General features: G+C 39.8%; 1 protein-coding gene across 2 annotated transcripts in view; it reads left to right on the top strand.

Moving 5' to 3' along the window:
- Positions 1-13,588, top strand: part of COL19A1 (collagen type XIX alpha 1 chain) — a 1,105,372-nt gene extending 1,091,784 nt beyond the window's left edge. For both annotated transcript variants that reach the window (XM_077487416.1, XM_077487415.1), the window contains exon 52: positions 12,376-13,588. In XM_077487416.1, coding sequence (XP_077343542.1) covers positions 12,376-12,497 — 122 coding nt within the window. In that variant the 3' untranslated portion in view covers positions 12,498-13,588. The remainder of the gene's footprint in view (positions 1-12,375) is intronic.
- Positions 13,589-13,857: the final 269 nt, after the last annotated feature.

Genomic DNA, 13,857 nt, shown 5'->3' with positions numbered 1-13,857 from the left:
TACGAATAATAACGAATTATCCGAAAACGTATTAACGTAAAATAACAAATAAAACAGAACGAAATTATGTATTTTACGAATGACAACGAACCGAATCTAAACTAAATTTTCCGTTGTGCACAAGTCTACTGTTTACCCCATCCTCCACGTTGTTTATGAACAAATTAAATTGGATTGGTCCCAGCACAGAACCCTGGGGAACCCCTTTTTTCAGCCCTTACCATTCTGAGTACTCCCCATTTATCATTACCCTCTGAACTTGCCCTTGTAGCTAGTTTTCAATCCATGTACTCACATTATGGCCCATGTCAACAGACCTTACTTTATACAGTAAATGTTTATGGGGAACTGTGTCAAATGCTTTTGCAAAATCCAGATACACCATGTCTACGGGCCTTCCTTTATCTAGATGGCAGCTCACCTCCTCATAGAAGGTTAATAGTATGGTTTGGCAAGAACAATGCTTCATGAATCCATGCTGATTATTAGACATGTGCATTCATTTTCATCCGAATGCATTTTCGTCCGAATTTCAGGTATTTTCGTTTTCGTTTTGACAAACGATAACGAAAGCGCAGAATCCGAAAAACAAAAGATCCGACATAAATAAATGCTTTATTTTTGTTTTCGTTGTTACAACAGTTCCATGTAGAATAGGAGATTCGATGTGACTCTGACAATAACAATCTGTGTCTATTGAACCTGTGGTCGAATGTGTCTAACCTTACCTCTATTAGGCCAAGATTATATAGAGAAAAGATTAGACAGAGAGAAAATATTCCCCATAGAGAGAAAAGATTCGACAGAGAGAAAAGATTCTGGAATTGGGTGGGGGAAGTAAAATAAAAATAATGATGATGATGAATGCTATTGGCTGATTGTAACCAAACAGGAGGAGCAGTAAAATAGCTAGAACTAAGTACACACGTACAGCCAACTTACTTTCACTTACGATTGCTAGCAGAGAGAGACACACACTGAATCATTTCAGAAGACAGTCAATCTTAGCTTGTTTGAATTGTCACTTGTCAGAGAACTCGAATTATTATTAAGCATAAGTACAGCAGCAGACCAATAGTGAAGCAAGCTACAGTTCAACTTAGATTTTTCCTAATAATCTGCTGCTATTGTGTTGGTGTGAGAACCTTATAGTGATACTAGTGTTGCTAGTGTTGCTGCTAGTGTTGTTGTGATAGCCTCAGAGGCTGCCTGTGCTGCGGGGGGGATTTATTATAGAATCTTGTTACCTGTCTGATCAGTGATCGCTATCACCAGTCCACCAGTTTCTGTATATATACAGAAACACTTGTAGATTGCCCAGGAATGTCCTCCAATGCCTCCATGTCGCTCTCACAATGGGTTGCCACCATATTTGTTATTATCAGTCACTCACTATCTGACACCTGACACTGTGAGACTTAGTCCTTGTACACACGGTCGGACATTCTGACAACCAAATCCGTTGGATTTTGTCCGACGGATTTTGTCCGAAACTGTTGCATACACACGGTCGGACAAAGTTGTTGGAAAATCAGATCGTTCAGAACGTGATGACGTTATTTCATTACGATGGGACTACGTTCAGGCTAATAGCCAATAGCTTTGGTCTAGGAATTTGATCTGAGCATGCGTGGCACTTTGTCCGATCGGAATTCTCTACACATGATCGGACAAAGTCCGATCGGATCATGTTGTTGGAAAATTTTATAGCCCAGCTGGAAAACTTGGTCAGTCGGATACTCCGACGGAAACAGTCCGATGGAGCCCACACACTGTCAGATTATCCGACAACACGGTCCTATCGGACATTGTCTATCGGAATGTCCGACCGTGTGTACAAGGGCATAGACCATTCATTCAACATGAACAATGGAGATTCGACAAAGCAACGAAAAACACACACTTTTATAATAATATTTGACGGAGCATCGAAACTGTACGATGCTGTAATCGTACATTTCCGGGGTCAAATGCTCCGCCTATAGGCTATACAGAGTTTAGCAGCTCCGTCGAATCTTCTTTATACATTCGACATACACCATAAGCCTTCAAAGACAGATTCAACCGTAATTCATGTGGATTTTTGGGCAAATGCAATTTTTTAACGAAAAACGAAATAAATAAAGACGAATTTTGGGAGTAACGAAATAAATGTATTTTTCGGACAAAAACTAAATTTCGAAACAAAATATTTCACTCTGCACATGTCTACTGATTATTGCTAATGATACTGTTTACATTACAAAAATCTTGTATATAGTTCCCTTATCAACCCCCCCAGGAGCTTGCATAACAGTGATGTTAGGCTAACTGGTCTGTAATTCCCAGGGATGTATTTTGGCCCTTTTTTAAATATTCGTGCTACATTGACTTTTCTCCAATCAGCTGGTACCATTCCAGTTAGTAGACTCTCAGTAAAAATTAGGAACAATGGTCTGGCAATTACTTGAGTTCCGTAAGGACCCTCGGGTGCAAGCCCCGGTGACTTATTAATGGTAAGTTTTCCAAGTCTATCTCTAATTCTGTACAAATCAAAAAGAAGGGGAAAACACCGCGCTCCCTATATAAGTGACAAAAATTGTGATATAACACAAAACAGCAGCTAACATACAAACAAACTAAGTCAAAATAACGAATGATAACAAACAATGTAGCGCTATAATGTCAAAAAATTTAAAAAACCTAGACATAAATCACCAAATGATCTGGTAGTGAAATCAAACTTAAAAGGTCAACACATATATCACATGTTGTGCAGTCTAGTGAGGAATACAGAAAATGTGCTTCAGTGAACTAAAAATATGAGCATAAAAAAGTCCAGCTATGACAAAATAATGGGAAACGTGAGTCCAGATATTACGTTGGTATGAACTATGTATAGCCTTCCGTTCACAGCCAGAAAATATTATAGAAAACGGTTGATACCCTTACCGAAAATGGTGGACACAAACTACTGTATAGTAAATGTGTCATGCAGGCTTATGTGCGTCACACACCATTCGTATACATCAGGTCATGGATCACCATCCGAATAGTCGCTGCCCACTTCAGGATCGGTACACCTCAGATCTCCAGGGTTTTCAACTCTCTCTCGAAGGTTCCGGTCAGCTAGGAGCTCAGAGCGGGTTCACCATAAACAAAAAGTAAGGACACAATGCCTCTCATAGTGAAATTCCACCATTAAAGGTTTTATTTGAAAATAATTTCCAAATGACATAAAAAAATGACATAAAAAATATCCAAAAAGAATCACGTGATCCAATAAAAATGAACGATAAAAAGAGCAATATAGGGAGCAGGAAACGCTAGCCCGATGCGTTTCCACTAATAAGCCTTCTACTGGGGCATTACCTTTTTGGATATTTTATATGTCATTTGGAATTTTTTTCAAATAAAACCTTTAATGGTGGAATTTCACTATGAGAGGCATTGTGTCCTTACTTTTTGTTTATGGTGAACCCGCTCTGAGCTCCTAGCTGACCGGAACCTTCGAGAGAGAGTTGAAAACCCGGGAGATCTGAGGTGTACCAATCCTGAAGTGGGCAGCGACTATTCGGATGGTGATCCATGAAAAAAGCTGGACTTTTTTATGCTCATATTGTTAGTTCACTGAAGCACATTTTCTGTATTCCTCACTAGACTGCACAACATGTGATATGTGTGCTGACCTTTTAAGTTTGATTTCACTACCAGATCATTTGGTGATTTATGTCTAGGTTTTTTAAATTTTTTGACATTATAGAGCTACATTGTTTGTTATCATTCGTTATTTTGACTTAGTTTGTTTGTATGTTAGCTGCTGTTTTGTGTTATATTACAATTTTTGTCACTTATTTCATCTGCTGAAAGTCTGTCGGGAAGACCATTGGACCTAGTCCGTCAAAAAGTCCGGTTATGCGTACGCGGCATTAGACGATTGCGCAATTCCTTTCACTCAGTCTATGTCTGGATAATTAAAATCTCCTATTATGATAACACTTCCCATCCTTTCTGCTAATCCAAATTGTGATAGGAGGTATGTCTCCCCCTTCTCCTTCAGGTTAGGGGACCTATAGAATACTTCCAGTATTATTTTCCCATTAGTTTCATCCCCTTGGAGCTCTACCTATAAGGATTCCACCTCCTCCCTAGATCCCTTGGCAAAGTCATCTCTCACATTCAATTGTACATTATTCTTGATATACAGGCATAACCCTCCCCCTTTTTTACCCTCTCTATCCCTGCGATAAGGAGGAATAGCCTTGAATGGTTGCCAGCTAATCACGAGAGCAGTTTAACTAAGTCTCTGAAATTCCAACAAAATCAAAATCCTCCTCGTACAACAGTATCTCCCATCTTGTCCGCCAGGCTCCTGGCATTGGTGAACATGACACGTATTTTAGACTGGTCCTCTTATTGGGTGTTCCGAGATTGGGTTTGTGTTAGTCAACCTACCACTAATGCTCCCAATACTACCCTCTGGAATATGTTCCGCGCTAACTATCTCTACCTCTGAACCCTCCCCCCATCGCCTAGTTTAAAAGCCCCTCTAACTTTTCGGCCATATTCACTCCCAGCATATCTGCACTCTCCTCATTTAGGTGCAGTCCATCCCTTCTATAGAACAGGTGATCGACTGAGAAGTCGGCCCAGTTCTCCAGGAACCCAAACCCATCCTTTCTACACCAGCTCCTCAGCCACTTGTTTACTTCCCTAATCTCCCTCTGCCTTTCTGGCTCCAGGTACCAATAGTATTTCTAACAATATTACCTTGGAGGTCTTTTTCCTCAATTTAGCTCCTAAGTGCCTAAAATCGTTCTTTAAAACACTCCATCTGCCTCTGACTTTGTCATTGGTGCCAACATGCACCATGACAGCCGGGTCTTCCCCAGCCCCTCTATACAGTTTGGCGCTTCAGGTCTTTGTCACAGATTGCCCTCTTTGTCCTTCTAAGGATTGAGTCCCTGTCAGAAACCATGAATCAGGCTGAGACAGAAGTGCAGTTAAAATCACATTTGTTGAATAATAATAGTAAAAGGTAAACAGAGCAAGATAGTCAAATCATAGCCAGAGTTCGGTAACCAAAATGGATAGTCAGACAAGCCAGGACATCAAGGAGCCAGGACAGGCCAGGAAATCAGGAAATCTGAGAATCAGCATAGTGGAACAGAAAGCAGGATCAGGAACCAGAAGGGACGTCAACCAAGCAAGTCTTCAACAGGTACACATGAGAGAGTCTCTGGAGTGGTTGACCAAGGCGAAGGCAGAGCGGAACTGAACTGAACAGCTTAAGTAACCAGCAGGACTGATGAACAGGATATCATCATCAGGTCACTATAGAAAACATTGGAGCTGGCAATTAACCGACATCTGAGCAGCCTGCTCTGAGAAGGGAGGGCTGAGCAGTGCCCTACCCCCAGGATCTGCCTTTGTTTTCCCTTCGCTCTCCCCCACTGTCACTGGAAGAGTTCTTCCCCTGGCAGCTAGGGGAGTCCCTCAGCTCCAGAAGTGCTGGTCCCTGACTGGTTTCAGCAATGTCACTCAATGGAGCATACTTATTGGGATGTTCCAGCCCAGGATCAGCCTCCCTGTCCCTTCACCCTCTATCCTTCCTGACTGTCACCCATCTACTCTTTTCTAGTGTCTGCATCTCTTTGTCTCCACCCGCCTCTGTGCTGGCTCCTTCCGGCACCTGCTGGGTACGTTCCCAGCTCTCCTTTAGTATGGAGGGTCTTCTCTGTGCTGACAGTTGCTTTCCTAGATTCAGAAACTGGGCTTCCAGGGCAACAATGTGCTTACATTTTGCACAGCAGTATTCACCTTCAATCAGATGATAAAGAACGCATACATGCTGCAAGATGTACACTGAGTCGCATCTGCACACCCACCGGGCATCGTACCTACTAATTTAATGAGGATTGGGGATTATACCCTGTCCAAATTAACTAACAGCTAGCTTCCTGACACTAATACTCAACGCTCAACAATACACAGGTAAGTAAGTGGAATAGTTACAGAGAAATAGTAAATACATTAAGCAAGTAAAATGCCAGTGAGATCGTTACAACTGGGAAAAAGTAGAGATCTTTGACCTATCTTAAAATTAAGGCCATGGTAGATCCAGACAACAAAGGAGTGCAGTGCAGATTCTACTGATTTGTCAGACACTGACCAATGTACCTCATCTGTCCCAAAGGGTGGTAAGGAGAGTAGTACAAAGGGTTTGGTAACTTATTTTTTAGACAAAAAACATAGGGTTTAGGACTCTTAAAGTGGTTGTAAACCCTTTGCTTACAGGTAAGCCCTTAATAAGGCTTACCTCTAGGTACCATGAATTACGCCTAAACTTGCACAGTTTAGGAGACATTCACTTTACACGCACATGCCGACATCATTGGCACATGTGCACTGAAGAAATGGATCGTACGTGCTATTTCTTCAGCTGCTGTGCCATGACTGGTGGCTCCCGTGCGCATGCGTGGGAGTGACGCCAATCACAGCGCCCAAGCCCGCGAACCCAGAAGTAACATTCCAGGGACATGTCACCTGTCACAGCAGTGTATGGAGACCGCTGCAACAGCATCGTTTCAAGGTAAGTATTTCTTAATGAGCTAGTATGCAATTCATACTAGCACATAATGCCTTTGTCTTGCATGTTGTTGTTTTTTTTTGCAATGTTTAGAAAACCAAAAAAAATTTAGATGCCTTCTACCTATGTCACCCAGAGATTAACAAGAAGCAGCAAGGCCAAAAACAAGAAGAATCTCTCAGTACCCTATATAAATTTGACTAACTTAATGCATTGATTTAATAGTTAACTTAATGGACATGCAGCTGAAAATCACAACTCTTAATTGAGCAAAGGGTTATTATTTATATGCTTAATGCATACCACAAAAAAGTATGGGGGTGAAAAAAATTACCCTTTCCCAGGAGGTAGTATCTCCTGAGATGAAACCATTAACAATGGAGGATTCACAGGTATTGAAAACGTTGGAGAAATGATTTGCAAAAGTTGAATAAATTGAGTGAGCAGGATCTACCCCCTAGTTGAACTGTAAAATGTTGAAATGTAAGTCTAAAAAAAAATCCACCCCCGCCCACCAAGTTACAATATGAGAGTTTAATTATTCATCAAAACAATAGCAATAGATAGTAAACAAACCAACTTGCCTATGTCCAGGAGTACAATTGATTATCATTTTACAGCGGAGAGAAATACATTGTAAAAACTTAAATCCACGACAGGAGTCATAATCAAGCCTAGCGACAAGGGGGGCAAAGTGGTTCTTATGGTGATTGAATATCAGGAGGCTGAGAACTCAAGACAGCTCAGTGATTGACTGAGTTATTTACTGATTAGTATGGACCCCTTTTCTTCCCCTGCTGCTAAGATTAATGGATTGTTGAGTCTGATGTGGCAGCAGGTTTTAATCACAAAGGATGAAAAGGACTATATGTGGGTCCATGAACATAATCAACCTGTATTCTATCTCATTCCCAAGGTTCAGATCAATTAAGTCAGCAAATTATAACCCTATAAAATTGTTAGGGAAATTTGTGGATGACAAATATGTTGGATCGTTTGGATGGATTTGCTTTACACATCGATTACACATCAGATTGGCCTGGAGGCTTAAGCTCATATAATGAACTAATACAGCTCCAGGAGTGATAAAAGACACCAGTTTATTTATTTTAGAGTATAACTACTAATGCTTTCAAATAGGGTGGAGGGGGATTAGAACATCTGTCAGGTTATTATTGCCATCTTTCCTCCAATAGGGAGTGTGACAGAGTGAGATCCTGCCACTGTGAAAATGGAGTAGAATATGAGGTTAATATGAGGTTCTTGACTTTTTTTTTCCTGTGAGAAGAAAGTTTTGGGTACCTACAGCTTGTTTGAGTACACAGGCGTGCAGAGTCCTTATATACTGAAACCTGATAATAGACCAGAGCTCCTAGTTTGGGAGTAAGTAGGTCTCACCCAGGGGTCAGAGGTGCCCCAGCCAGGAGCAAGGAGACAGAAGGTCTCAACCAGAGTTCAGAGGAGCGCCAGGCAGCAGCCAGGAGACAAGAGGTCTCTTTGCAGGAGTTAGGTGGGGTGTCAAGAGAACCCCTAAGCAGAGGCCAGGATTGGGCTTTGCAGCAAGGCGCTGCAATTAAAGGCTAAGAGAACCAAGTGAACCAGTAGAGCTAGACAACACAGTAAGGTGTTGGAGGGAAGGGTAAGAAGAGGCAGTGGTGCTACCAACAAGTGAACCAGGTGGCTCAGTATTTTCATTTGACTGTTCATATTAATGTGGAAGGACCCTTGCCTCGGCAACGGATGTCTATGTGAACTTTCCATTTAATTTAACCCTTGAATACAACTTAGCTACTTTGACATGTGTTAGTAAAACCATACATATCATCACAACTGCTTTGTGCATCCAGGCAGATTATACTGTGTTTTATTCAGGACAAATTAAGCTTTCTTTTGGTGGTAAATGGTAACGTATAGCTCCTGATCCAGGATAACTGGCTCAAAATAGTAAAAAAAAGAAATATTTAAAATTTAGCTTTATACTTCTTGCTACTACCATAACTTACCACCAAAGAACAACTCAAAATAAATTCTCCTGCTCCTGATGATTGCAGAGATACCCCACATGTTAGTTGTTGCTTGTCTCTGTAATACAACTCAGAAACAATACCGCTCATTTTGCTTTCTTTTTTTCTATCCTACCTAAAACATACTGGCACTGACACTAATTGATACTGCTACTAATTTAAAAAAAATTTAAATCTTGCCCAAAATATACTGAACATGACCTTTGACCCTAACATCGACCTTTGACCCTTACAATAACTGGCACTGACCTTAGATCAAGCTTTGACCTGGCTATTTTTTCTTAAAATTTTCTTTCATTTTTTTTTATTGATTATTTTTTTCTACACACTTTTGTTTATTTACATCTTTCTCCCTGCAAGGAAAGAGAGATACATTCAGAGAGAAAGAAAACATAAGGGTGGGCTGCACAGTGATTGATCACTTTGATAGGCAATCAGAGGTCAGCGATCAGGTGACCCAGAATCGGGAGTCCCAGGTCCCAATAATTAGTACGGGACCCAGGGCTACTGGTGAGTGCACAATGCATGCTCCCAGCACAAAGCCAGATATGAATTTATGTAGCCCCACGGATAAAGGCCCACTTCCATCTGGCCACATATATGCATATTGTCAGCAGTAAGGTATTAGAAAAAGTGGGCTTCCATACCCTTAAATACAGTTTTGATTGGTACTACTCATTAAAAAAGGATCGGCCACATGAGTATAATCTCCCAATACCACAGGAGATTTACCTTTTCTGTTTGTCCTATTTACCATTATCATTGAAAATGAAAGTAAAAAGAATCCCAAATTTTGGTGTTGGACTTTGGAGGCATGTACAACAGCAAAATATATAGAAACAATTTAATTTATTCAAAAGATTGGTAAAAAAACATATCATAAAAGTAGTTTATGAACAAACATGCCAATGTACAGGGTGCAGTTTAGTTGATGAACTTATCCCCTATCCAGGATACAATTAACTGCAGAGCTTTTAACCCTACGCATTTCGGAGCTCTTGTGGTCTCCTTCATCAGGAGTAGACAAAAAACATAGAGCCTAATTATATCAAGGTAGATATTTGTGTGAATATAGCATGTTATCCCCTTCCTGCCGAGCTTACGAAGATGTGCATACTCGGCTTCTGGGGGGTATACCGGGATGATGCCCGCACCTGCAGGCATCATCCCTGTACTGTTTTTTCCAGCGGGTCCCCCCCTCCCGCCGCCTCCCGCCACCTCCCACCACTGTTATCAGTGCTTCCGCTCAATCGGGAGCACCGATTCATGATGCAATGCCTCCGGATGCTGGAGAGGAACTGGAATGAAGCTGTAATTGGCTTCATTCCAGTATCCTAATAGTAAATACGGAAGCGACGTCATGACGTCACTTCCCGTTTACTCGGCTGCCAATGGCGCCGGTTTTAAAAAAAATACGGTATTCAGAATCGCCGTTTTCGTCAATCTGAATACATTAAAGTGTAAAGGAGGGATCGGGGGTCTTTTAGACCCCCAATCCCTCCATAAAGAGTACCTGTTACCACCTATTACTGTCACAAGGGATGTTTGTATTCCTTGTGACAGCAATAAAAGTGATACATTTTTTTATTTTTTTTTTAAAACAATTTATTCATTTTTAAATAAATAATTTTTTTTTTAAAAGTGCCCGCCATCCCCGCGAGCTTGCGAAGCAAAGAAAGCGCATACGGAAGTCGCGCCCGCATATGTAAACGGAGTTCAAATTACACATGTGAGGTATCGCCGTGATCGTCAAAGCGAGAGCAATAATTCTAGTACTAGACCTCCTCTGCAACGCTAACCTGGTAACCGTAAAAAAAAATTAAAACGTTGCCTATTGAGATTTTTAGGTACCGTATTTTGTCGTCAATTGTGCGTGCAATTATAAAGTGTGACATGTTTGGTATCTATTTACTCGGCATAACATTATCTTTCACATTATGCAAAAAAATTGGGCTAATTTTACTGTTTCGTTTTTTTTTTAATTCATGAAAGTGTCCCTTTTCAAAAAAAGTTGCATTTAAAACACCGCTGCGCAAATACCGTGTGACATAAAATATTGCAACAATCGCCGTTTTATTCGCTAGAGACTCTGCTAAAAATATATATATATATATATATAATGTTTGGGGGTTCCAAGTAATTTTCTAGCAAAAAATATGGATTTTAACTTGTAAACACCAAATGTCAAAAATAGGCTTAGTCATGAAAGGGCTATTTATTAAAAACGACTAAGCCGAGCAGAAAAGGTAAGTGGTTCCCCAGTGTCCAGGGCTCCCATATACATATGTTATTCCATGAGATTCGAACGTGGATATAATATGGAAAAAGGTGGAGGTGTCCAGAAGATCTCCCTCCCCTGGGTGCTGGGTGAGACCGGGAGAAACACTGAGGCGAAAAAAGGCACCAGGTCCTGTAGCTGTAACACTGGTGGGACAAGTAGATATATGTAGGAACTCGAAACCCACAATGTAAAATAATCACTTTGGATAGACACAGAGAACAGAGCCACTAGACCGTCCGCTCGGCATCCCACACTGTCAAGTTGTGGAGTGAAATTGTGGGTTAACACGAAAATCTGAATTTTCCAAATGGGACACAAGTTTTGGTGACGCTGCTGGCACTCCAGGATTTATTACTTTGGAGGGATTTCCTCTTGCTTTCTGTTTTGTTAATGGACACGAAGTGCAGAAAAAACTCCCCAATGGGACACAGATGGCCCAAAAATGGCAGGTGTTATAACTTTTCCTATACTCTACCCAAAATGGGAATAAAGTGGCCTTTAGTTCTGCTTTAAAGATGCTGGAGGTGATTTTGTGCCACAATTTCTGTTTTTTTCTCACCCTATCCAAATCTAAAAACAAATATTTTGATTTTAAATATATTTTTGGGATGATGCTAAAGAACCTCTTTACCTGTTCAAGGAGGTGGTCGTCACTTACTTTCTCCCATGGGGATAGACCAACTGCAAATAAACCTCCCCCCCCATATATTAACCTGCAAAGAGGGAGGGCATGTCCTAAATCCTGATCCTGAATTGGAAAAATGATCTGATTCTGTAGAAGCATGGAACTTTGTATCAAAGTTGTGATGAATATTGATAGGAATTTCTCTAGTTGTGAGGGATTAATAAACCTCTTAGCAGGAAAAGGTTTAAAGAACCTCAGGCATCTTGTATTTTAAATTCAGTGGTAAGAGTTGTCTTTCTCTTGCCACAGCCAAAATTTTAATTCAGAGTTTCAGAGTTCAACTTTTCATTTTCAGGCTTGCTTCTGATTGGTGGTTTCAGGCAATAACAATTTTGCTATGACAGTTTGACACAGGATACCCAGAGACTCTCATTAATAGATACCTTACTGTATATAAGAACCAGTAAACTTACTGTCTTATTTGATATTATTCTATATGACGTGAGTAGGGAAATTTTAAAATGTCTGATAGAGATGCTCTTCTGCTAAATATACAAATCAGTTCCCAGGTATTAAAGACTGTAATTTGAAAACTGTAAGGTTGGAAGTAGGAACGCTTGTGTATGCAGCTACATTATGTGCATTGGCTAATTTTCCACTACAGCATATATAGGCAGGATAATGCTGGGGAAAACTGTCTTTCATTCTGCAGGCTGCAGGCTGCACTTTCTCTTTGTACAATGTATTCAAAAACAAAAATAAAACATTGATAGGTATTCACATCCTATTCTGTATTTTTTATGGTATTTTAAATATATATTTTAACATATTATCTATAGATTATTGACATAGTGTTTACTGGGTTTTCCTTGTTTAGGTGAACCTGGCCCTTCAGGCATTCAAGGTCCTTCTGGAACCCCTGGCATAAGTGGAAGATGTAACCCTGTGGATTGTTATTACCCCACCGCGCATGGCAGAGCCAGGCTAAATGGAAAATAGCCTTTTTATTCTCAGGCACCTGTGGTGTAGGACACTGAAGATAATGAAGTTCCAATTCAATGCTGTCAATGCATTGCTGGCCCGAACAGTGCTACACAATGCAATCGGGGGCATTAGTCCAAGAAGCCACCAGCCTTGTGATACAGCTGCTTTCAAGGTCACTTCATTTGGTCAATATTAGGCTACAGGTCTTGAGCTATCTATCCAATCTTGCCAGTTAAGACATGGGATGTGGCCAATGTTTCATCAACTATGGAATTAACAAACACATTTCCTTTGCATTTTTAATATGTAATTAAGTACTATGTTCAGTGAAATGTGAAATGTGCTTTTTCAGCAAACTTTATGAAATACTGTAATTTTTAATATGCGTGAGGCATAAAGCTTGAAGAAAAAATACCAAAGGCAACATTGCCACAGCGTCTATGAAGGAGCAGCCATATTTCTTAAAGTAGCAGGTTTCATACTTGTCCAAAATTCATAGGCTCTATCTACAAAGATGATAAAGATTTGCATCAAAATGTCAATTGTTTCAGGTTTTCTATACAGGAAAATTACCAAGTATTATTTCCTGTCAATGATTTATATCTGTGCATTTTTTACATTACTAATCTTGACTCTTCTTCACATATAGAAACTTTAAATGAGTTGTGTAATCTGATTTACATAACTTATTGTTAGAAAAAAAAAAACTTGATCCTTGTATTTTATTACAATGTTTGAAGTGGCAAGCAGGCAGCAGGTTTGCGGTTGTAAAGAAATCTCTGCTTACAGCCTTTGTCCATGGTTAGCTGTTAGACTGTATTTGTACCTGTGCATTGAGGTTGTGGGGCCTTGACAAAAAGTCCTGCTTACTGAAGATTTTGTGCAACTTCAAGCATAACATGTGGATCAATGGTAAGGAAGGTTAAACACGCCTAATACTAATACAAACAACACATCTCAACACAGGTGTCAACAGAACCAAAAAATACTGTTTGTTTTTAGTGAAATTTTACATTTTGAACTTTCCCAAAGCTCAATTCCAAAAATCTATCTCAGATTAAAAAAAAAAAAAAACTAGCAAGCCAAACCTGAAAGTTTCAATATGATTGATAGTATTCAATATATATATATATATATATATATATATATATATATATATATATATATATATATATATATATATATATATATATATTGTTATTATACATACATTTATTTACATTTTTATCAACATTTATATATAGACAGACTGTCTAGCAAAATGACAGTGATTGGGGCAAATTATAACACTACCAGGGGTTATTACAGTCAACGTTTACCTATTTATTCACATGCTATAAATCTTTTGTTACTGCAACAACTCAACAAGCTCTTC

The sequence above is a fragment of the Lithobates pipiens genome, unplaced genomic scaffold, assembly GCF_037356315.1.
Source record: "Lithobates pipiens isolate NorthernLeopardFrog02 unplaced genomic scaffold, aLitPip1_a1.2 Scaffold_18, whole genome shotgun sequence".
Lineage (NCBI taxonomy): Eukaryota > Metazoa > Chordata > Amphibia > Anura > Ranidae > Lithobates > Lithobates pipiens.
Note: the sequence above shows the minus strand (reverse complement) of the source record. Positions and strands in the feature narration are given on the sequence as shown.